This window comes from Lepisma saccharinum, chromosome 10 (assembly GCF_977018435.1).
Source record: "Lepisma saccharinum chromosome 10, izLepSacc3.1, whole genome shotgun sequence".
Lineage (NCBI taxonomy): Eukaryota > Metazoa > Arthropoda > Insecta > Zygentoma > Lepismatidae > Lepisma > Lepisma saccharinum.
In genome coordinates, this window is record NC_139238.1 from 83961618 (window position 1) to 83985162 (window position 23545).

The 23545-nt window shown below is 37.5% G+C and overlaps 1 protein-coding gene across 1 annotated transcript in view; it reads right to left on the reverse strand.

The window, feature by feature from the left end:
• Positions 1-23545, reverse strand: part of LOC145994168 (ATP-binding cassette subfamily C member 4-like) — a 108906-nt gene that overhangs the window by 69856 nt on the left and 15505 nt on the right. Inside the window, exons 5-6 of the mRNA XM_083130262.1 lie at positions 9350-9548; positions 760-988 (exon numbers count right to left, since the gene is read on the reverse strand). Coding sequence (XP_082986388.1) covers positions 760-988; positions 9350-9548 — 428 coding nt within the window. The remainder of the gene's footprint in view (positions 1-759; positions 989-9349; positions 9549-23545) is intronic.

A 23545-nucleotide genomic window follows, 5' to 3' on the forward strand; every position in this document is an offset into this window, starting at 1 on the left:
ATTAATTACACGCTTACATGTTGACTTATTTTGAATTATCCTTGTAAAACTTAAATTGGGAAAGACCACTCTCGACCTGTCATGTTGAGCAAATTTGTGAGAGCCCCAGACAAGTCACACTAACATTCCCGAGCACAAAAACGGCACAATGACCCTACCTCAAGGACGTATTTAGACTTATCATATACTAACTATACTTTTCATCATACTATTATATAATCGATGGTTATTTATTATTATATTTAATATTATTATTATTATATTTGGATCATACTGCTTTGAAGGACAGTTCAAAAGAAGATTTATGTACACTACCACTAATGATAATATGCATAAAATACTAATCAGGAACTTTACTTTTCGTCAACTGGATATATAATTATTTTTTCATTATTTGATAAATATCCAATTCTTTATCTATTTGACATTAATTTCCTTGTATTTATACAAATGTTGTCAATCTTAAATACACGCAAGCTAGATAATAAATATATGATGTTATATCTATATTCTTATACCATCTTTATACGTATTCATGTAATAATAAAAATATAATATTAATAAATTTACGTATCTAATTAATATTTTTATTTAATTATAACTTATTTTATTTTTAACATTATTATTATTATTATTATTATTATTATTATTATTATTATTATTATTATTATTGAGACTTGGGTCACCACCCCCCGAAATACGTATATTTCTAGATACGTGCCTGCCCACCTGTATCTAATACACCTTGGTCTTGCTTACCTTGTAGTTGAAGTAGACAAGTAACTAACAGTACTGCCGCTAGGACTGGGATTCCTATTTCAAACCACACAAAACCAAGCAAGATTCCCAAAACGAATGTAGAGCTGCATAGTGTGGGGCACTTGCTTATTGCTTCGGCGACTGATTTTAAGTCTTCTGAGAGCCCATTTGCAGTTTCCTCTGTTGGAGAATTACCAGCGGTAGCAGCCGATATGTTGATTTTCAGGGCCTTGAAATGATAGTTGCAATTTCAAAGTTAAAAGCTGGAAATAGGAATTAGTTTTCGTACTTACAAGCAGTCATTAAAAGTGAAAACTAATTATTTAAAGAAAAAAACATTCGTACATAATTATATTTTGAAATGTCTTTTCTACATTTTCCTCAGTACAGAGCTTCTATCTCCAACCGTGGGGGCGCCAGAATTTTTTTCGGGGGACAGGGGTCAGGCCATTATATGGTAGCCGGACAATTGTGAATGCGGACAATTGCGATGAACACAGTTAGAAGTGAAAGGGCGGGTGGACCATTGCAATGACATTTTAAATCTTCTATCAAATTGAAGGTTGACTCAACACCCCGTACAATACCTCTTAGAAGAGAATTATGTGAAATATTGATATTTTCGGCTGGGAATTTGGTTCAATCAAGTTTTGAACATGGGCTAGAGCCAACAGACCACCTTTTGAAGTGTTCCGTTTCCTCATATGTGCGAATACACTTCCCAACTCTCGTCGATTTTAATGTCACCCTTCCAGCTTTTCTGACCTTCTAGATTAAGTTCCATCCGCATGTATTTGATATTGGTGTCTTCTGCTTGGCTCTTGAGGCAGGCCAGAACATCATGAATTTTTGGATGCTGTCTTCCAAGCCACCTATTTATTTTGTTCTGTGGCGCCTTTGGTTAGGTTAGGTCCAAATCGTCGCAAGTGTCCTACCATTAATTTGCAAAATGACCTTGAACGTCAATATCATCGCAATTGTCCGTGATTTTGACTTCATCGCAATTGTCCTAGATTAATTTATACATCATAAATAGGGTTCTATAGTAATAAAAATTATTCTTATTTTTATCATGCTTATGGCTATCATTATACAACAATAACTATTACAAACTAATGATTAGGGCCTGGGACGTTATGTCCTATAAAACTTTAAAATATGTATGTAATTATGTCATATAAATTGGAAAATGTGTCATGAAAAATTACAAATATGTCAGAAAAATGCAGAAATATTCCCAGTAAAGCCAAAAATATGCACAACGGTACTCTCGAATTTCTCCCATACCCGATAGAGTAGAGTAGGGGCTGTAATATACCGAATGTTATTTTCACTTTTGACTGATATTTGTGAAAAGCGAAAAAGGCAAAGAAATGAGAACGAAACTTCTTTACTTCCCGTGCAACAATGAAAGAGAATATTTTTTCTCAATAATGTTTGCATGGCTATCAATTGTCGGCGGGATAAAAGAAAGTGGGGTATTATTGTTCTGTACTAAGAAAAGACGGCACCTTCCTTCTTGCCTTTCCATATCCTGCCATCGACAATATGAACTATCCGTTGTGCTAAAGCCACGAAGAAAAAATTATGAAATAACCGATTATGTTCGAGAGAATTACGAAATTATACAGAAATAGCCTATGTCTTATTACAACAAAATTGAAGAAATATGTTGTAAAAACGCGAAATTGGTGAAATATGTCAAAATATGCTTTGTCAAGTTTGTCTATTTCGGCTGATTTTCATGAGATATGTAAAGATCTCACCCCAATATTAGATCCAAAGCCAAATGAAAAATATGTTATAACATAAAGTCCCGGGCCCTACTAATGATTGATTGGTTAAATTTAAAATTTTGGGTGCGTCAGCCAAAATAATTTATAGATCATGAATAGGGTTTTATAGTAATAAGAATTATTCTTATTTTTATCATGCTTATGGCTATCATTATACAACAATAACTATTATAAACTAATGATTGATTAGTGGAATTTAAAATTTGGGTGCGTCAGCCAAATAAATGCCATTATTAATGTTTTGGTATTTGCATCCGTCACATGATACGGGGTCCAATTCCTTACCTTATCTGAAGTATAACAAATAACACAACAGTAATGTCGGAGACTGAAATATCCTTACCTGGGTTAAAAGCTGAGGCTGTAAAGGGGGCACGCAGCACAAACAAGGACAAAACACAGGACAACACACACACAGTACTACGAAGATTATACTAACAGTAGGTCCAGTCACCAGAGCCTCGTTTCTCTGCAAAATGCAGTTCAGGGTCTACGTAAGTGAGGTTGACGATTGGGTGTACTATGTGGAAAGGTCACCCCTTACACCCCTTATAAACTAATTAAAACAATTCAAATTTATTATTATTATTATTATTATTATTATTATTTTACTACCCGCTTCACCAAATGTGTCAATAAATAGCACAACTGTTTTCTTTAATAATTATTTTTGTCACATTTCAAACTGTTAGAGTACTGAAATGTATAGATTAGTTATTCTGTTTTGTTATTAATTTCACTCTCCTCGCTCAATTAATTTCTAGGGGCTTACGACACAAATTGGCAATTACAATTATTACAAGTACGTAAAAACGTAAAAATCCAGGTGTAAGTATGTTTTACGGCTTTCGAATTTGAAGCGATCAAAGTTAGAATTATGTGACGTTTCAAACACACAGCCATGTTATGTTTCTTCCCTGAGTATAAAAAGAACGCTTTGTAGATAAGCTCTCACGTCACAGTAGAGTTGGGCATGGTCATCAGCGGCACAACCACAGGGGGTGCAAGGGGGCATTGCCCCCCTCCAACCTTTGACGGAAGTCGATTCTAGGGGGGGGGGGGCAAACATTGACGGCCAAGAGCACCTGTAGGGGGTCACGGAGGAATTACCCCTTTCGACTTAAAATTTTATGCAAATAGAAATAGGCTACATTTCGTAAAGTGTTCTAGATCGCTTCGCTCGCATTACCTGCTTTTCTCATTTTCGTCAAGTTCAGAGCTGTAGCTAGAGGGCGACGGGAGTTGGCCATGGGCGCTGAATGATCTAAATGAAAAGAAGATGTGTGAGAGAGAATGCCTTGGCGTCCCGTGGTATTACTTGCACCGTATTAGGGGCAAATAGGGGAAGTGAAGGGGGGGGGCAAACATTGACGGCGAAGGGCACCGCAGGATGAGGAAAGAAGCAATTGCACCCTTCGATTTCAAATTTTATGCAAATAAAAATCCATTTCCTAAATATATATATATATATATAAATGCCATTATTAAGGTTTTGTTATTATTACTATTAGTACGTTTATCCTGGTTCTTGCCCCCACAAACAAAAAGTCGTGGTTGCGCCTCTGATGGCCATGCGGGCTAGCGAGCGTTTCAGAATCTAGGTGCCCCACTTTTTTTGCTGGTGACTGTACTTGAGCTAAACTTCGTTTTATTCTTTTACTATCTGGAATAGGATTAAACGAACATGTCTTGTTTGTTGTAAATATAATGCTCTCAATACTTTTTTAAAATTCAGTTAATTAGGAAATTATAATATTCATTGATCGATTTGGTTTATTTGACTTCGCTTTTCTGCCACTTTTGGCTAATCGCGAAGAATGGGGATGAGTGATGATATAATGAAATTGATGAACGAACACTCAAAAACACCCATGCCCAGGCTGGGATTCGAACCCGGGACCCCTGGCGTAGGAAATTAAAGCAATCTACGCTTGGGATCGTACATTTGTTCCATCCGGGTGCTTGTGTGCGAAGCAAAGAAGTGATCGCCCAGGCGTGAGTGAAGGTGACATTGAACGAGAGAGGGAAGCGTTCACAAGGAGCCCTACGAAATCTACACGTAGAGCTTCATGTGAGCTGGATATGTCACCAATGGCTGTGTGCTGTATTTTACGTAAAAAAACTGTGTATGAAACCGTACCGACTGCAGTTAGTGCAAAAGCTACATCCCAAAAAAAGAAAGGCAGTAAGAGTTTGGCTGTAAATTGCAGCAGAGAGAAGATGAATTCGTGGATTGTCAGTGATGAAGGAACATTATATTGCCTTCCTGCTTGGTGCTTCTTTCTTGTATTTGCTCCTAAACTTCCGTTGGACATCTGTAGCACTCTTTGTTTTATCAAAATGTAGCACACAAAAAATTAAGCTCCAGAAAGCACTATCTAGCGGCAAAAATGGAACTACAGGGAACAACTGCAACACACACACGCAAAAAAATACTTACGACTTTACTTGTTCAACAAATGTGCTGTGTCACTTAGTAATGCTAATAATTTTTTTACAATAATTTTTTGAAAGTGTTACCGAACTTCATGTACACCCTGTATAAAAATATTAAGGCTAAAATGGGCAGAGCATGTTAGGAGGGTGGCAGAAGATGAGATTCCAAGGAATATACTTGATGGTAACCCACGAGGAAAGAGAAGAGTGGGAAGACCGAAGACTAGATGGGAGGACAATGTAGGAAGAGATGCCCGTACAGCTGGATTGATAAATTGGAGAGGAGTGTCTATGAATCGGGACCTTTGGCGAATATATTTCTTGTTAAAGCCAAGGCCCATCCCGGGCTGTAGCGCCGAGGAGTAAGGGCCGCTTTCGACGAAAGCATTTCCCTTAGCATCTTTCTTAACATTTACGCCATGACTAAAATACTATCGTGTAAAGTGAAAATTCTTGTGGCATTTCAGATGCCATGGCATATTTCATGGCATTTCTCAAGGATAGGATCGATCCTTAGCATTTCGTAGTATAACCAATCAGAAGCGACCTCTAGGTCACGAGTGAAGATGTAATGGCGGCCAGGTGAGATGTAAACAATGCTTCACTTCACATTTTTAAAAGTCGATAACTATTCAACCGAGAGGAAATAACGTTTCATATAAAACGGTATTAGGTACAAAACAATAGCGCTGCTTAAATACATCCTTTACAACGTTTACTGTACGCGTATGGAAGAATATTTTAGTTGCTTCAATTGTAAACACCGTGCACTCAGCATAGATGGTGTAAACCGACGTACCTTTCATGCTGATATATTATACATTGTAATCGCAAAACTATCGCTAGGCTAATCATCCGCATAGGGGTAGATGATGATTCAGAGAAGAAATGAATGCCTCGGAAACCCCGGAAAGATCTCACAAAGACGTTAACGTAAGAATAAGGAAACGAGAATTGAAACCTGGAGTATCAAAACATTAAGTGGTAAAGAAGTAGAAGTAATCAAGGAAATGGTAAGATACAAAATAAAAATACTTGGAATATGCGAAGTAAAGAAGAAAGGAAATGGGGAAAAAATGCTTGAAGGAGGAAATGTATTGAGATATTCAGGAGTACCAGTTGGAAACAGAGGAAGAGAGGTAGTGGGAATTATAGTGAAAGAAGAAATAGATAGGAGAGTAATGAGCTGGGATCCAGTAAATTCAAGAATAATAACTCTAGACATAGACTTAGAAGAAAAGATTACACTTATTCAAGTATATGCACCAACCGAAGATGCTAATGTGAGAGAGAAGGAAGAATTCTACACAGAATTACAATCAAAAGTGGAAAAAGCAGAAAGAGGAGGAAGAAAAGTTATAATTATGGGTGACTTAAATGGAAGAGTGCGAAATGATCACTTGAGTGGATTCGGAACACTAGGAAAGTATGGAGTGGAAATTATTAAAAACGGAAATGGACAGAGAATCGTAGATTTTTGCATAGAGAACGCAATGCTGATAGGAAACTCCTTCTACAAGCATAAAACAATACGTACATCAAGTAATGATTGAAGGCAAAGGAAGATATACCAAAAGCATCATAGATTATATTATTATAGTATAATATACCCACAACAAATAAGATAACATATCCGAGACACAAAAGTAATAAGAGGAGCAGAACTTGGAACCAACCACAGGCTGCTGGTAGCAGAAACACGGTTTTACACAGGGATGAAGAAGGAAAATAAAAAGATCTATTACAAAATAAAAACAGAAGAGTTGAAGAAAAAGAAGAAAAACAAAAATATCAGAATAAAGTAGGAGTAAACCTTTGAAGATGAAGATATAGAGGAAATGTGACAAAAGATCAAAGATATAATACTCAAGTCAGCGGAAGAGGTATGTGGGAAGAAAAGAGTAAATACAGGAAGGAAAAGAACCACATGGTGGAATGAAGAGGTGAAAAAGGCAGTACAGGAGAAGAAAAAAGCGTGAAAAAATATATCAATACGAGATATATTATATTATACGAGATTCGTACAAGAAGAGATGAAGACCAATTGGATTATTTAGAAAAAATAAACACAGCTAAAAGAATAGTGAGAGAAGCAAGGAGGGAAACATGGGAAGAATTTGGAGAAGTTGAATCACAATACAAAGAGAATAAGAAAGGATTTTGGTGCATAATAAAGGGAATAAGAGGAAAAGGTGGAAGATGACTAAGAAGTGTAAGAATCAAAGCAAATATTCTGGAAACGCGAATTGAAAATGTGTTGAAAACATGGAAAGAATACTTCGAAAGTAAATTTGAAAAGGAAGAAGGCATAAGAACAGAAGACGGGAGAATTGGAAAAAAATAATAGACAAGAAACAGGAAAGAGTAGAAGAATACAAGAGCAGGATAAGGAAGAGGATGAGAATGAGATAGAGTTAGTAAAGGAAATTGAAATAGGAGAAGTATATGAAGCAGTGAAAAGAGTAAGAAACGAAAAGGTAGCGGGAATAGATGAAATAGCTCCAGAATATGTAAAATATGGAGGAAATACACTCTTGGAAGCAATGACTAAACTGTATCAGAAGATCTGGAGAGAAGAAAAATTACCAGTAGAATGGGAAAAGAACATTATTATACCACTGTATAAGAAAGTAGACTCCACCAACTGTGAGAACTATCGTGCAATATGTCCACAGTGGCACTTAAGGTGTACTCAATAATATTGGAAGTAAGGCTAAGAAAAGAGATAGAAAAGGATATGGAAGAGGGCTGCTTTTCGTTCTGGGAGACAAATGTGCTCGTAAATACTTTGAAAAAGGAAAAAAAGATGAACGTAACATTTTTCGATCTAAAGGCTGCTTTTGACTCTGTACACAGAGAAGAAATATGGACAGTATTAGAGATATGAGAAATTCCAGGAAAACTCATTCGAGTAATAAAATGTACATATAGAAGAGTAGAAGGGATAGTAACATTGGATGGAAATATGTCAGGCACATTTAAGTTGGAGAAAGGAGTGAAACAGGGAGATAGTTGAGCCCGCTACTCTTTATAGTATTTATGGATGATGTTCTAAAGATATGCAAAAGAAGAACAGCAAGATGAAAAGTGGGTAATTGGAATATGAGACCGATACATTGCCAAGCATTAGTACATGCAGATGACATAATACTAATAGCAGATATAGAGAACAAGCTACAAGAGGCGGTTACAGAATGGGCAGAAGTGCAAAAGGCTAAAAGGATGACAGTAAACGCAAATAAGAGCAAAGTGATGCAAATAGGAAAAACAGAGGTAATAGAAAGAATACATATAATATGCTATGGAATAGAACTGGAGCAGACAGAAAGATACTAGTACCTGGGAACAATCATAAACCAGACAGGAAGAATAGAAGAAGAAGTGATGACTAGAGTAAAGAAATCTAATAATACCAACTTAGCCAGACCATTTTTGGAAAGAGGGAAATAAACACCAAAACTAAACTACAAGTGTATAAGTCAGTAGTGGAACCAATTCTACTATACGGCAGTGTAAGCTGGCCAGTAGGAGGAAAAGAAGTAAGACAAATAACGACAGTTGAGATTAAATGCTTCCGTAGAATAGTTGGTAAGACGAGAAGAGATAGGGTACATAATGAAAGAATCAGAGAAGAATTAAATCAGAAGCCAATAGAAGAAAAACTGACACAAAGACAATTAAAATGGTTCGGACATGTGGTAAGAATGGACGAAGATAGAAAAGCAAAACAATTAATGGAAGCTAGAACAGAGGGAAGGAGAACACGAGGTAGACCCCGAAAGACATTCAAAAAAGGAATAGAACAAATAGGACAAAAGAAAGGAATAAGAGAATTGAAGAGGATGGCAAAGGAACGGGAGAGATGGAAGGAGTAGATAGAGGCAACCCCGAGGATGAGAAGAGGAGGAAGAAGAAGAAGTAATCGGAAAAGCTAACCTAAAAGTAACGCTTTCGTGTAAGGTGCTATAGTGGAACCACGAACAAAACAACCTGCACAGACCCGCGACTCCTGTGCACCGCACCCCCGAGAGTAGGGAAGGGGGAGAGTGGACCATGCTTCCTTATGGCCCGAGGTGGAGGGAAGAAGAGAAAGCTGCGCGGGGACTTTTCGTCCCAAGGTTTTTTTCCTTGTGGTCGTACTATATCTGCTATAAGATTTCTGGAAGCATTTACATAGCATTTATGGTAGCAAAAATGTTAAAGGAAATGCTTTCGTCTAAAGCCAATTAGTGATTCGTTTTGGGAGGGGGGAGTTTCCGACACCACAACCCACTTCACAACATATCATTTTACTTTTGAGCTCCCCTGCCACATTCCTTTGAAAGTGTGTGAAATGAATATGTGTGACTCATACGTACCTTTCTGTACAGCATTTGCCAGCATGCTGAGTAGATCTTAATGCGTAATCGAGCAGTGTGTAACTTCCACCAAGTGGTCAAGAGGGACACTTTAAGACCCGTATAAGTGAGGGAACAGCCAACTATGACCGTGATCCTAAGATCCCTATCATTTTGAAGGCATTTCAAAAACTGGTCCAATATCAGGCATTCTGCACATCTGAAATAGTGTAGAAGTTCACTAGTTAGTGTTTACTGGTAATAACAACTTGGAAATATGTTCCAAATTTTAATCATTTTTCCGATTGACTATGGCCTCTATTTTTATGTAATTACATATTTTTCTCTTCTTTAATGAAGCCAAGCAAAAATGACTGACATCGATGAATTGCACTGCTGGGTAGGATGTAAATAAATTTCAGGTTACACGTGCTCATATATTGTGACGTAAATTACAAATTTCGTGTTTAGGGTACATATTTTTTACATAAAATGCTGTATTTGCGGTAATTTCTCTGGTTTTAATTGGGACAAAAATTCAAAATATAATTTCTTTTAAAATTCTGATTTGTCTTAAGCGGTGTTCGATAAGTTTCTCTTTAAGAGTAACTGTGTTACTTGCTTCAAGAAATAACTAAGGTACAATTACAGTTATTAATTTTGAAAGTAACTCAATTACAGTTACTGTACTTAAAAAGTTTATTTTACAGTCACTATCTGCAAGAAATACTCTTGCAAATAAATTACGCACAATCAATGATCATTGATTGTAATAAAATAAATATTCAAAGATTTAACATGGTAAATTATATGTCTCCATATATTTATACAACACTATTTTTTAAATGATTGACCAAGGAGGCATCTTTACTTGTACGATCATTCATTTCATTTACACACACACACACATACACACACACACACACACACACACACACACACACACACACATATATATATATATATATATATATATATATATATAGAGAGAGAGAGAGAGAGAGAGAGAGAGAGAGAGAGAGAGAGAGAGAGAGAGAGAGAGAGAGAGAGAGAGAGAGAGAGACAGAGAGAGAGAGAGACAGAGAAATGAAATGAATGATCGTATATATATATATACCTGTGTATATATATACAGGGTGTCGCAAAACTCTTTCAACAACGCTTGGGTGCTGGTAGATATCATAAAAACAAGTAACTTTTCCCTATATAGTTTACCTCGAAAGCGCTTAGTTTCTGCGCTATAAGCGCTTAAAATCTATCCTGTACGTATGCAACCCAACACAGCTAACGACTGCTCTCACATAACTACCAGGGGCGCGTGGCAGGGTTGCCACTAGCGTTCCTCGTTAAGAGAGACAACTTGGAAACAACAACTTGGGAGTCTTACCTGAGCAAAATCCGAAACATTAATGATACTTACGATGTTGTAAGAACCATTGACAGTATTTATAAACTGACCAAGACAAATAATGGGCAGACTGAAATTCAAGATTGCTCATTCTAAAATATCGTAGCGTTCCTCTGAACGCGGGGATCTTAAATAGGGATGTAACTATTAGTACTAGTTGATGGTAGAGACAGCCCTGAACGGGCAGGTACAAATATCTAACTATTCATTGACATAGACTCATGATTCGTTTCTAGACTGAAGTGAGCAATGCAAATGGCAGAATGGGTGTAGACTATCTTACCCTGTTCGGTTTAGAAATAAGACCAGTAGCTCCTGCTCCTCCGATGATTCCAGATTAAAAGACCCCGTGTCGCTCTCATGCGCACGTATTTAAACACTCGCTTGGCCTCTCGTCACCTCTTGCCAAAGGCCAGTGTTCTTACCATTTCCTGTAGAATGCTTATTCTACACATTCTGAGCAGGAGCTGACAAGGTCTGCCAGGGTCAATATTTCTTAACCGAACGGGGTATGGTACGACACCCCCTCTTGCAAGACAATTTCTAAAATTGAAATTGTAGTCATGAAAAGTTTAAATTGAACCTTCTGCCATTCACCAAAATTTAAAAGGTTGTTGTTTATTACATGAAAAAAAAAAAAGGTTACATAAAATAAAATAATAAAAAAATGTCGGAGACCCTTCACCGAAAATTAAATGGAACAGAATTAAGCTCAAGCTTGAAAGCTGAAAGAAAGTCTTTTGTTTTCATTAGCCACACGCTGGAAGAGTCTTTCGTAATCAACAATGCTGACGGTTGGTCAACATGCGATATAAAGTGTTGTTCGCAGGTCCGTGGAGTCAGCGGAAAGTTCAACACACTGCATCGTAACGCGATACATGCGGCTTGCTTCTGAACAAATGCTAAATAAGCACAGAACGTAATCCGTGAGAAACTTTAATGCCGCATGCTCGCAATCTTCCGCCTCATCAGGATGACAGTTCGAGGCGAGAGCAAAAGACCGTGGTAAACACCAAACTCCACTGGACTGCGCACAACCACACAAAGATGAAAAAAATAGATGAAGGTTATGTTTGCACTTGCCACTGACGTTCTTAGCACACTATGTGTGCACACTATGACCTGAGAAATGAGACGGCAGGGCAATCCAAATACATTCCAACCCCGGAGTCCTGGGGTACGAAGCACTTTTCTGTGACATACACGGTCCTTGACCGATCATTTTCACTGGGGGACCGGATTCGAATCCCGGTGTGGAAAGTTCCGGAATACTGGTCAGCAAAGGTCAGATGAAAGGACGTGGGCCGTGGGGCGGGCGAACACAGGGTAGTCCATGGGAAGCCACTCCAAGTAGCGGTTCCAAGCCCCAAAAATATGCCTTGTCCAATGGCGAACACTGGGGAGGATGTTAAGATAGGCCCCCGAAAGTTCACAGCAGACGCCATTGCATACAGTAATTATGGCCACTGGTAGGATGAAACGTCACAGGTGGCCTGGCAGGTTGCTGATCCACAGGGCTGGGTCTCAACACATTTGGGTCGTTGACTGTACCCGGAAAGTTCCAATATGTGGTGAAATACACTGCCTGGCCTTACAGAGCAAAAGGGGACGATATACATGAAAGATGTTCGTGTTTCTTCTTAAGGGGGGTTAGAGTCGTGGGGGGGGGGGGGGTTTGCTCTGTAAGTTGACATTTCTTCTTATGTTTCTGACGCTCTTCTGATCCTGGGATGTCACTTGGAATAGGGTTTTCGGTGCTGCTACGTGACATACACCGCTGAAACCCAAAGGAGGCTGGTGAGCTCCAAAGCCTTCAGGAATGCGTTCTTCTTCCGGCCTCAAAAAAATCGCTGGGCGACTTTCGAAATTCCTTGAACTCGTGGAATTCCCGAACAGGGTAGGAAACAGGTAAGACATTGGAAAACTACATTGCTCTCAGTCATTCAATATTGAAAATATATAAAAAATGTGTAAAGTAATCGTCTTCTATAGGCAAGTGAAAATCATGAGTAAAAATAAGTAAACTAAAATAAAATAAACTGCCCAATAAGTGATATAAATTATAAAACAAAGTTTGAATGAAGGCTAAAGAAAATAAAAGGCGGAAAATGTCATTTGACGCCTTAACACTGGAACACCATTAAAAATGAAAATCTGACTTCATCAAAGTAATATATGTATATATTGACTAAATTATATATATATAGCCCCTGGCTTCTCCCAAAATATAAAATAATGTGCAATATAAAACTAAAGTTATGACATGGCACAAAATGTCCTTTGTTGGGACATGATCAATATACAATAAAATAAACGAAAATATCTAGGATTAAATATTGATAAATATATAAAAGTAATATGTAGATGGTATCAAATATATCCCCTGGTATCAGAAAATTAACCCGACGAAATCCATTAATATCATGTCAGAAGTGTCAAAACATTGTAAAAAATGAGGAACTGACGAAAAAAAATAATTAACCCAAAATTTGGTAACGTCACAGCTGTTAAAACGGACCTAGCCACAAGTAAATTCGGGATCACTAAGATATAATAAAAGAGTAAATGACATGGCTCCAATGACGTTAAGATCATTAATTACAAAAATACATAAAAATGGATGAATAAATCAAGGCGACATAGTGACGCACTGTTAAACGCTCACTAGTCAAGGTTGGTTTGCGCTTGCATACGCCTGACGTATAGCATAAATAAACAGTTAAAATGAAGTTCCAAATTAGTAATAGGATAATAGTAAATTCAAAACTGAAACTAAACTGGGTTATTGATTTAGAAAACATTTGGTGGCTATCACGTTCCTTTCGTATGATATTACTTCAACTAAAGTCTATGACGTGTGGGAAATTAAGATATAAGCACAATTACTCGCTATTACCTACGTTACGAAGATTAACATGAAATTAATCTGTAAGAAGTAATTAAATTTCATTCGGGAAACTTTTGAAAATTCTGAAGGAACGAGAAAAAAATCGCATAAATAAGCGCCCTTGAAGAGGCTCTTATTAACACCTCGGTTGGAGGCTACGAAGCCACCTGAGTGTAAAGTTCATCTACAACAAATTCCGCATCCATCCCGACACTAGACGAAAAGAAAGGTGTCATCAAATTCTCTCTCTTGGAGACTGAAATAGCATATGTTTCTTCCGCTAACGCGAAACTGGAAATTTCCGCACGGAAATCTGGCGACTTACATGGAAGTCTTGCGACTGCACATATCCTGAGTTCGAAGGAACGAACGAAAAGGAAAACAACGAATGAATCGTGCTTTCGGTGCAGAGATTAAACTTGCGTGTTTAAACCTATCGTAAGCTGACGGAATGTAAACGTGATTATACCTAAGGGGAGGGCTTGATTGATTACACTATTCGCAATACTTCATCGTTATTTAATGAAAAAAATGACAACCAGATTTGCCTTAATTTAAACAACCTTTTTAACTTTTATCGCTATTTAGTGATTTAGTGAGTTGCGATGCGGTTAAATAACCACACGAAATCTGTTGAATAATGCTGAAGAGTGTTTATTTAAACATTAAGGAATGCCGTAACTTGAAATATAAATATCATAATATAAATACACATGAAATTTAAGGTATTTAAAATTCAAAGCTAGAAAACGCAAAAGGAGGAATATTAAGCTATCCTTTAATAAATAGCTGAAGGAGACAATAAATATATGGATAATAACAAAAAAATCTCGTTAATATGTGAAATACTCCACGCCTTGAATACCGCTTACGTCTCGTTCTACTTTTCATTACAAGTTGGCTTACGCCTAACTATGGTGTTTTAACAAACTAAAAGTCATGCAGACTAAGTCATTCTTATGTCATTGCGCTACAATGACAGTGTCATTCCTCTTGCTACGGGTACCTCTGTGTACACAATTAATTCGTAGGGGAAGACATAACCTTAAAACTAATGGAAGGGAGCGTCACACTTACTACCTTTAGTAGCGGACATCATTGCTCCTCTATTCCTTAAAACATATATATAAACACTTGCGCACTCTTTTATATTTCACTACCGGTATTTCTGCGCGTACAACCAAAAACGCCTATTATTTTTCCTTAGCTAGAACATTTAATCAACGAGCGGGTTATACTCTAACCGAATGGTAGCGTCACTCTTACTACTTACGCCAGCGTATAGTAGCGGACATATAATTGCTCCTCTATTCCTAGAAATATAATTAGCGTTTCGTTTTTTCACATATTAATTTTACTTTAGTAAAAAAAATATTCCTTAAACAAGGTAAAAATAAAAATGCTCTGCGACTGACTCATGTATTCTCTCGACTATCTCCTTATCAATTTGCACTACAATTATTAGTACCAAGGCTCCCATCTTCGGGGCGAGGAGATTTCAGTCATTTTAAATTACGGGTGAGTCAACCACTGATCCTTGTGCATTTCAAAACTATACGTGATAAAATTAAATATTCTCCTTGCGATAATCTTTAACAGTTTAACTTAAAACACATAAACACAAACGGCGTTACTTTTCGGATCATTAACAAGTTACGGTCTGTTTTAAAAATATATTTGAAATTGAAACTTTAAAGGACTTTAATTAATTAAAAACACAATTAACTTCAGCAATACTCTCTGCTGTGACCCACTAAGTACACACACCATGGTGTGATTGAGTCGTATCGTTTATAGCCGAAATATCATAAGTCACGCACCAAATTTACGTTAAAAAAAAATACCAAATTGTTCAAGAGACTACTTCAAAAACAAGGGACATCAAAATCAAGTGCCACTTTCAAAATTTAGATAAAATCCTGAGAATTGATGAAAATTTCCCAGGTGGTAGTTTTGTCATAGCCATCAGGGCCTGACCGAAGGTACCGGGTTCGAGAGAACCACGGCGTTACTAGGAGCGGAATGACAAGGGCTCGTCGGTACACATGCCCGGGCTGGCCAAATTCTGGGCGGAATATGACACTCGAATGTCCGACATCGAACATTCCGGCGCGCGGAATGACGGACGTACCTTATGCCACATCGCATCGACGCGGAAAAACCGTGACGAAGCAAGAGCGCAGAGCTGTTGCCTCATTGCCCGTGGCTACCAAAGGAAACATTCTATTTTCGTTTCCTCCGCATTGTAATGTGCTTTAATGCAGCGGGTGATTAGCCTATTGGGTGGGTGTGGTGGGTAAGGACTGAATTAAAGCTGATTATCGACATTAACCATCATTAACATTAAAACTGCGTGCTACGCAGCTTTCCCCAAAAATAAAGATTCGCGGAGAAAAAAAAACAATTCTGACATGTCACTATTTAACAAATTTCAATTTTCATTTATTTGAGAGTGAAATAAATGAAAAAATTCCGCAACTCCACTACGTAGCTCTAATTTTCATCACAATTCCGTAAAATGGATGAAAAGCCCAAGCATCTCACCACGTAGCGTTCCCTCTGCACGCGGGGATCTTAAATAGGGATGTAACTATTAGTACTAGTTGATGGTAGAGACAGCCCTGAACGGGCAGGTACAAATATCTAACTATTCATTGACATAGACTCATGATTCGTTTCTAGACTGAAGTGAGCAATGCAAATGGCAGAATGGGTGTAGACTATCTTACCCTGTTCGGTTTAGAAATAAGACCAGTAGCTCCTGCTCCTCCGATGATTCCAGATTAAAAGACCCCGTGTCGCTCTCATGCGCACGTATTTAAACACTCGCTTGGCCTCTCGTCACCTCTTGCCAAAGGCCAGTGTTCTTACCATTTCCTGTAGAATGCTTATTCTACACATTCTGAGCAGGAGCTGACAAGGTCTGCCAGGGTCAATATTTCTTAACCGAACGGGGTATGGTACGATATCTCCATAATTGATTGATTGATTTGGTTTATTTTAATTCGCTTTTCTGCCACCTTTGGCTAATCGCGATGATCAGGATGATATGATGAAACAACAAATGACACCAATGTCTAGGCCAGGATTTAAACGCGAGACACCTGGCGCCGTAACGAGCTGTGCTAACCACATCACCACGGAGTGTTTCGTGTATCATGCAATATCAACAATTGCAAGGTACACGTGAGATAGGGGACATCCACGAACGAACAAATGTAAACATGATGTGCTTGCTGCACTGCCACGCGCCCCTGGTAGTTATGTGAGAGCAGTCGTTAGCTGTGTTGGGTTGCATACGTACAGGATAGATTTTAAGCGCTTATAGCGCAGAAACTAAGCGCTTTCGAGGTAAACTTTAAAGGGAAAAGTTACTTGTTTTTATGATATCTACCAGCACCCAAGCGTTGTTGAAAGAGTTTTGCGACACCCTGTATATATATATATATATATATATATATATATATATATATATATATATATATATATATATATATATATATATATATATATATATATATATATAATAACCCATAGCGCGACAGCCCTTGAGAGCCTTGGCTTACCTACCGACTGCTGGTCTCCCTCCCACACTTCACACTGTTCCTCCGTCACCTGTTATAGCGTGGAGATCTTAGACCAGTATTGGGGTGACGACGGGTGATCAGCCCGTCGAACCCCCAGCCGTTGTAGGTCTTCTCGACCGGGTTACCGCTCATTCATTCCGAGCTCCCCAATTTCCTCACGATGGTGGGTTGCCACCGGCCCTATACGTAGGCCGAATAAATTCCGACCAGAGCCGGATTCGAACCTACGCCTTCCCGCATCGAACGATCTCAAGACGAGTGAACGCCTTAACCCGCCTTAACCCTACGGAGAAGGACTATATATATATATATATATATATATATATATATATATATATATATATATATATATATATATATATATATATATATATATATATATATATATATATATGGGGCATTCCATGTAAAAGTACCCCTGAACCTCAACTTTTAAAATTATTTGCAATGTTGTAACTTCATTCTATCTTTTGAGTGAACAATCTAAAATGATCAATTTGCATTAAAATTACAGTAATTAAGTTACACGGAAGAAGGTATTTAACATATTGTTCCTTTATTTGAACTTTTATATTTACTTGTATTTTGTATTGCGGCCTTTAACTGTTACATTTACCCTTCAACTCCACTAGAATATTTGTCTTAAATAATTTCCTTTTCATCATTTAAAAATTCACAGAAATTAAAATAAATGTCTTATTAAGTGAGGAGGCAGTGTTCCGTCTGTCCACCCGTGACACAAAATTGTTCACTTATTGCTATAAATGTGGGAAAGTATTTTAAGGGTAGTTATGTTTAATCAACATTATTAGGTTTTATATTGCATTGAAGTTGCTTAACTATCAGTAGGATAGTTACTTTAATATCACCGTCCCACCCGTGAGAATGGAATGACCTATATATATATATATATATATATGTGTGTGTGTGTGTGTGTGTGTGTGTGTGTGTGTGTATGTGTGTGTGTGTGTGCGTATACACAGACACACACATCTTCTCTTATCAATCAATATCTTGTGTCTAGCTAAACTACCATATTCCCAGTGAATGCAGAAATCCAACAAGAATATTGGTCTTTGCTTGCAATTGGAAATGTCGAATTACAAACAAGCGTGGACGTTCCAAATTTAGAAGGAAACGAAGCCAAGCGTACTTACCGTTTCCGATTTCATAAAAAAAACCTTTCACCTTAGCATGCAGAGAATACAAATAGTTGGAAACAGCTGCCAAAAATTAGCTCTTTTCTCCAAGTTACAAATTTTCAAGTTAAAAATTTAAGTGGCTTAAAGTAACTGTTGCAGCTACTTAGTTTTAAAACTATTTACATGAATATCTTGTTTCAGGAACTTTTTGGTCAATTTTCTTATATTACAATAACTTGGTTGAAAATGTTTATATGCATTCAGAACATTTCTTATCGAAAAATACAATAGAGAAACAAAAGTTATACCAACTGTATGACAATCATGTTTGAGGATTTTTCGTCAAGTTTGTTTCAATTAGTGCACGGTTTACAGAACTTTCTGGCACATTTATTGCATCTGGGCTTAAGACACTCTTCATATTAATGATTTCTGCCTTTTTTGAATGGACAAGTAAAGCTGTGCTTGTAACCTCCAATGAGTGAAATACAATTGTTAGGAACAAAAAAGCATTTCTCTAAACATACGCAAGCAAAACTTGGAAGTTAGCGAGACGTATATTAAAATTCTAACACTAATGAAGCCACAAGGTTATGAAAACCTTTAACGTGGATTAAAAATATTTCAGTTTACAGCAGAATACTGCCAACGTCTACGCAATTTACCAACACTGTAAGAAATTTACATGATCGTAGCAAATCATACAGCTGAATTTCGAAGCAACGAAATTTTCATCAGTTATAGGCAGTGATGTGCATCTACGCGTAAACAACGATTGTCTACATACTACGTGTAGACAATGTACACTATGTAAAGTATGTAATCTACGTAATCAACGTAGACAACATGGCGCTCGGCGTTCTCGGTACAAGACACGCGCATCGTTCTAGGAGCAGCAACTACCGTACATAGTATCAGCTATACGCTCTGGTTACAGCATGTGGACATAGAGAGCGTGAAGTATTCCACTGTCCAGAAATAAGTGTTTTAAGTATTTATTTACGTTCAACCAATTCACTACGTATTAATTGAATTGCAAAATAAACTTGTCGCGACATACCCAAAAAAATGCAATGTCCGTAGAATGACAAGATTTGTTTTACTTCTATTTCCACCATTTCACACGTCGAAAAATCTGATTGAAAGTAATAAGACAAGAAAATAATTTAGCCTTCCCTTCTGTCAGTGTAAAAAATAATGTCAGTTTTTACCATGGCTGTCATTTGTTTTCCTTCCGGTAGTCCCTATTCCCCTTTTTCGATAACTTTGATTACATCGGATGGTCTTAAGTTGGTTATAGGCCCAGATTATCGACATGTTTGAAGAAGAAAATACTTTCTCTTTCAAAGACCACCGGGATTCCTTCTTTCCTGTTGTTTTCATTGTCTACAATAGACTATGTAAACTATAAGTCAATGTAATCTTCCCTATATAGTTTACCTCGAAAGCGCTTAGTTTCTGCGCTATAAGCGCTTAAAATCTATCCTGTACGTATGCAACCCAACACAGCTAACGACTGCTCTCACATAACTACCAGGGGCGCGTGGCAGGGTTGCCACTAGCGTTCCTCGTTAAGAGAGACAACTTGGAAACAACAACTTGGGAGTCTTACCTGAGCAAAATCCGAAACATTAATGATACTTACGATGTTGTAAGAACCATTGACAGTATTTATAAACTGACCAAGACAAATAATGGGCAGACTGAAATTCAAGATTGCTCATTCTAAAATATCTCCATAATTGATTGATTGATTTGGTTTATTTTAATTCGCTTTTCTGCCACCTTTGGCTAATCGCGATGATCAGGATGATATGATGAAACAACAAATGACACCAATGTCTAGGCCAGGATTTAAACGCGAGACACCTGGCGCCGTAACGAGCTGTGCTAACCACATCACCACGGAGTGTTTCGTGTATCATGCAATATCAACAATTGCAAGGTACACGTGAGATAGGGGACATCCACGAACGAACAAATGTAAACATGATGTGCTTGCTGCACTGCCACGCGCCCCTGGTAGTTATGTGAGAGCAGTCGTTAGCTGTGTTGGGTTGCATACGTACAGGATAGATTTTAAGCGCTTATAGCGCAGAAACTAAGCGCTTTCGAGGTAAACTTTATAGGGAAAAGTTACTTGTTTTTATGATATCTACCAGCACCCAAGCGTTGTTGAAAGAGTTTTGCGACACCCTGTATATATATATATATATATATATATATATATATATATATATATATATATATATAATAACCCATAGCGCGACAGCCCTTGAGAGCCTTGGCTTACCTACCGACTGCTGGTCTCCCTCCCACACTGCACACTGTTCCTCCGTCACCTGTTATAGCGTGGAGATCTTAGACCAGTATTGGGGTGACGACGGGTGATCAGCCCGTCGAACCCCCAGCCGTTGTAGGTCTTCTCGACCGGGTTACCGCTCATTCATTCCGAGCTCCCCAATTTCCTCACGATGGTGGGTTGCCACCGGCCCTATACGTAGGCCGAATAAATTCCGACCAGAGCCGGATTCGAACCTACGCCTTCCCGCATCGAACGATCTCAAGACGAGTGAACGCCTTAACCCGCCTTAACCCTACGGAGAAGGACTATATATATATATATATATATATATATATATATATATATATATATATATATATATATATATATATGGGGCATTCCATGTAAAAGTACCCCTGAACCTCAACTTTTAAAATTATTTGCAATGTTGTAACTTCATTCTATCTTTTGAGTGAACAATCTAAAATGATCAATTTGCATTAAAATTACAGTAATTAAGTTACACGGAAGAAGGTATTTAACATATTGTTCCTTTATTTGAACTTTTATATTTACTTGTATTTTGTATTGCGGCCTTTAACTGTTACATTTACCCTTCAACTCCACTAGAATATTTGTCTTAAATAATTTCCTTTTCATCATTTAAAAATTCACAGAAATTAAAATAAATGTCTTATTAAGTGAGGAGGCAGTGTTCCGTCTGTCCACCCGTGACACAAAATTGTTCACTTATTGCTATAAATGTGGGAAAGTATTTTAAGGGTAGTTATGTTTAATCAACATTATTAGGTTTTATATTGCATTGAAGTTGCTTAACTATCAGTAGGATAGTTACTTTAATATCACCGTCCCACCCGTGAGAATGGAATGACCTATATATATATATATATATATATGTGTGTGTGTGTGTGTGTGTGTGTGTGTGTGTGTGTATGTGTGTGTGTGTGTGCGTATACACAGACACACACATCTTCTCTTATCAATCAATATCTTGTGTCTAGCTAAACTACCATATTCCCAGTGAATGCAGAAATCCAACAAGAATATTGGTCTTTGCTTGCAATTGGAAATGTCGAATTACAAACAAGCGTGGACGTTCCAAATTTAGAAGGAAACGAAGCCAAGCGTACTTACCGTTTCCGATTTCATAAAAAAAACCTTTCACCTTAGCATGCAGAGAATACAAATAGTTGGAAACAGCTGCCAAAAATTAGCTCTTTTCTCCAAGTTACAAATTTTCAAGTTAAAAATTTAAGTGGCTTAAAGTAACTGTTGCAGCTACTTAGTTTTAAAACTATTTACATGAATATCTTGTTTCAGGAACTTTTTGGTCAATTTTCTTATATTACAATAACTTGGTTGAAAATGTTTATATGCATTCAGAACATTTCTTATCGAAAAATACAATAGAGAAACAAAAGTTATACCAACTGTATGACAATCATGTTTGAGGATTTTTCGTCAAGTTTGTTTCAATTAGTGCACGGTTTACAGAACTTTCTGGCACATTTATTGCATCTGGGCTTAAGACACTCTTCATATTAATGATTTCTGCCTTTTTTGAATGGACAAGTAAAGCTGTGCTTGTAACCTCCAATGAGTGAAATACAATTGTTAGGAACAAAAAAGCATTTCTCTAAACATACGCAAGCAAAACTTGGAAGTTAGCGAGACGTATATTAAAATTCTAACACTAATGAAGCCACAAGGTTATGAAAACCTTTAACGTGGATTAAAAATATTTCAGTTTACAGCAGAATACTGCCAACGTCTACGCAATTTACCAACACTGTAAGAAATTTACATGATCGTAGCAAATCATACAGCTGAATTTCGAAGCAACGAAATTTTCATCAGTTATAGGCAGTGATGTGCATCTACGCGTAAACAACGATTGTCTACATACTACGTGTAGACAATGTACACTATGTAAAGTATGTAATCTACGTAATCAACGTAGACAACATGGCGCTCGGCGTTCTCGGTACAAGACACGCGCATCGTTCTAGGAGCAGCAACTACCGTACATAGTATCAGCTATACGCTCTGGTTACAGCATGTGGACATAGAGAGCGTGAAGTATTCCACTGTCCAGAAATAAGTGTTTTAAGTATTTATTTACGTTCAACCAATTCACTACGTATTAATTGAATTGCAAAATAAACTTGTCGCGACATACCCAAAAAAATGCAATGTCCGTAGAATGACAAGATTTGTTTTACTTCTATTTCCACCATTTCACACGTCGAAAAATCTGATTGAAAGTAATAAGACAAGAAAATAATTTAGCCTTCCCTTCTGTCAGTGTAAAAAATAATGTCAGTTTTTACCATGGCTGTCATTTGTTTTCCTTCCGGTAGTCCCTATTCCCCTTTTTCGATAACTTTGATTACATCGGATGGTCTTAAGTTGGTTATAGGCCCAGATTATCGACATGTTTGAAGAAGAAAATACTTTCTCTTTCAAAGACCACCGGGATTCCTTCTTTCCTGTTGTTTTCATTGTCTACAATAGACTATGTAAACTATAAGTCAATGTAATCTTCCCTATATAGTTTACCTCGAAAGCGCTTAGTTTCTGCGCTATAAGCGCTTAAAATCTATCCTGTACGTATGCAACCCAACACAGCTAACGACTGCTCTCACATAACTACCAGGGGCGCGTGGCAGGGTTGCCACTAGCGTTCCTCGTTAAGAGAGACAACTTGGAAACAACAACTTGGGAGTCTTACCTGAGCAAAATCCGAAACATTAATGATACTTACGATGTTGTAAGAACCATTGACAGTATTTATAAACTGACCAAGACAAATAATGGGCAGACTGAAATTCAAGATTGCTCATTCTAAAATATCTCCATAATTGATTGATTGATTTGGTTTATTTTAA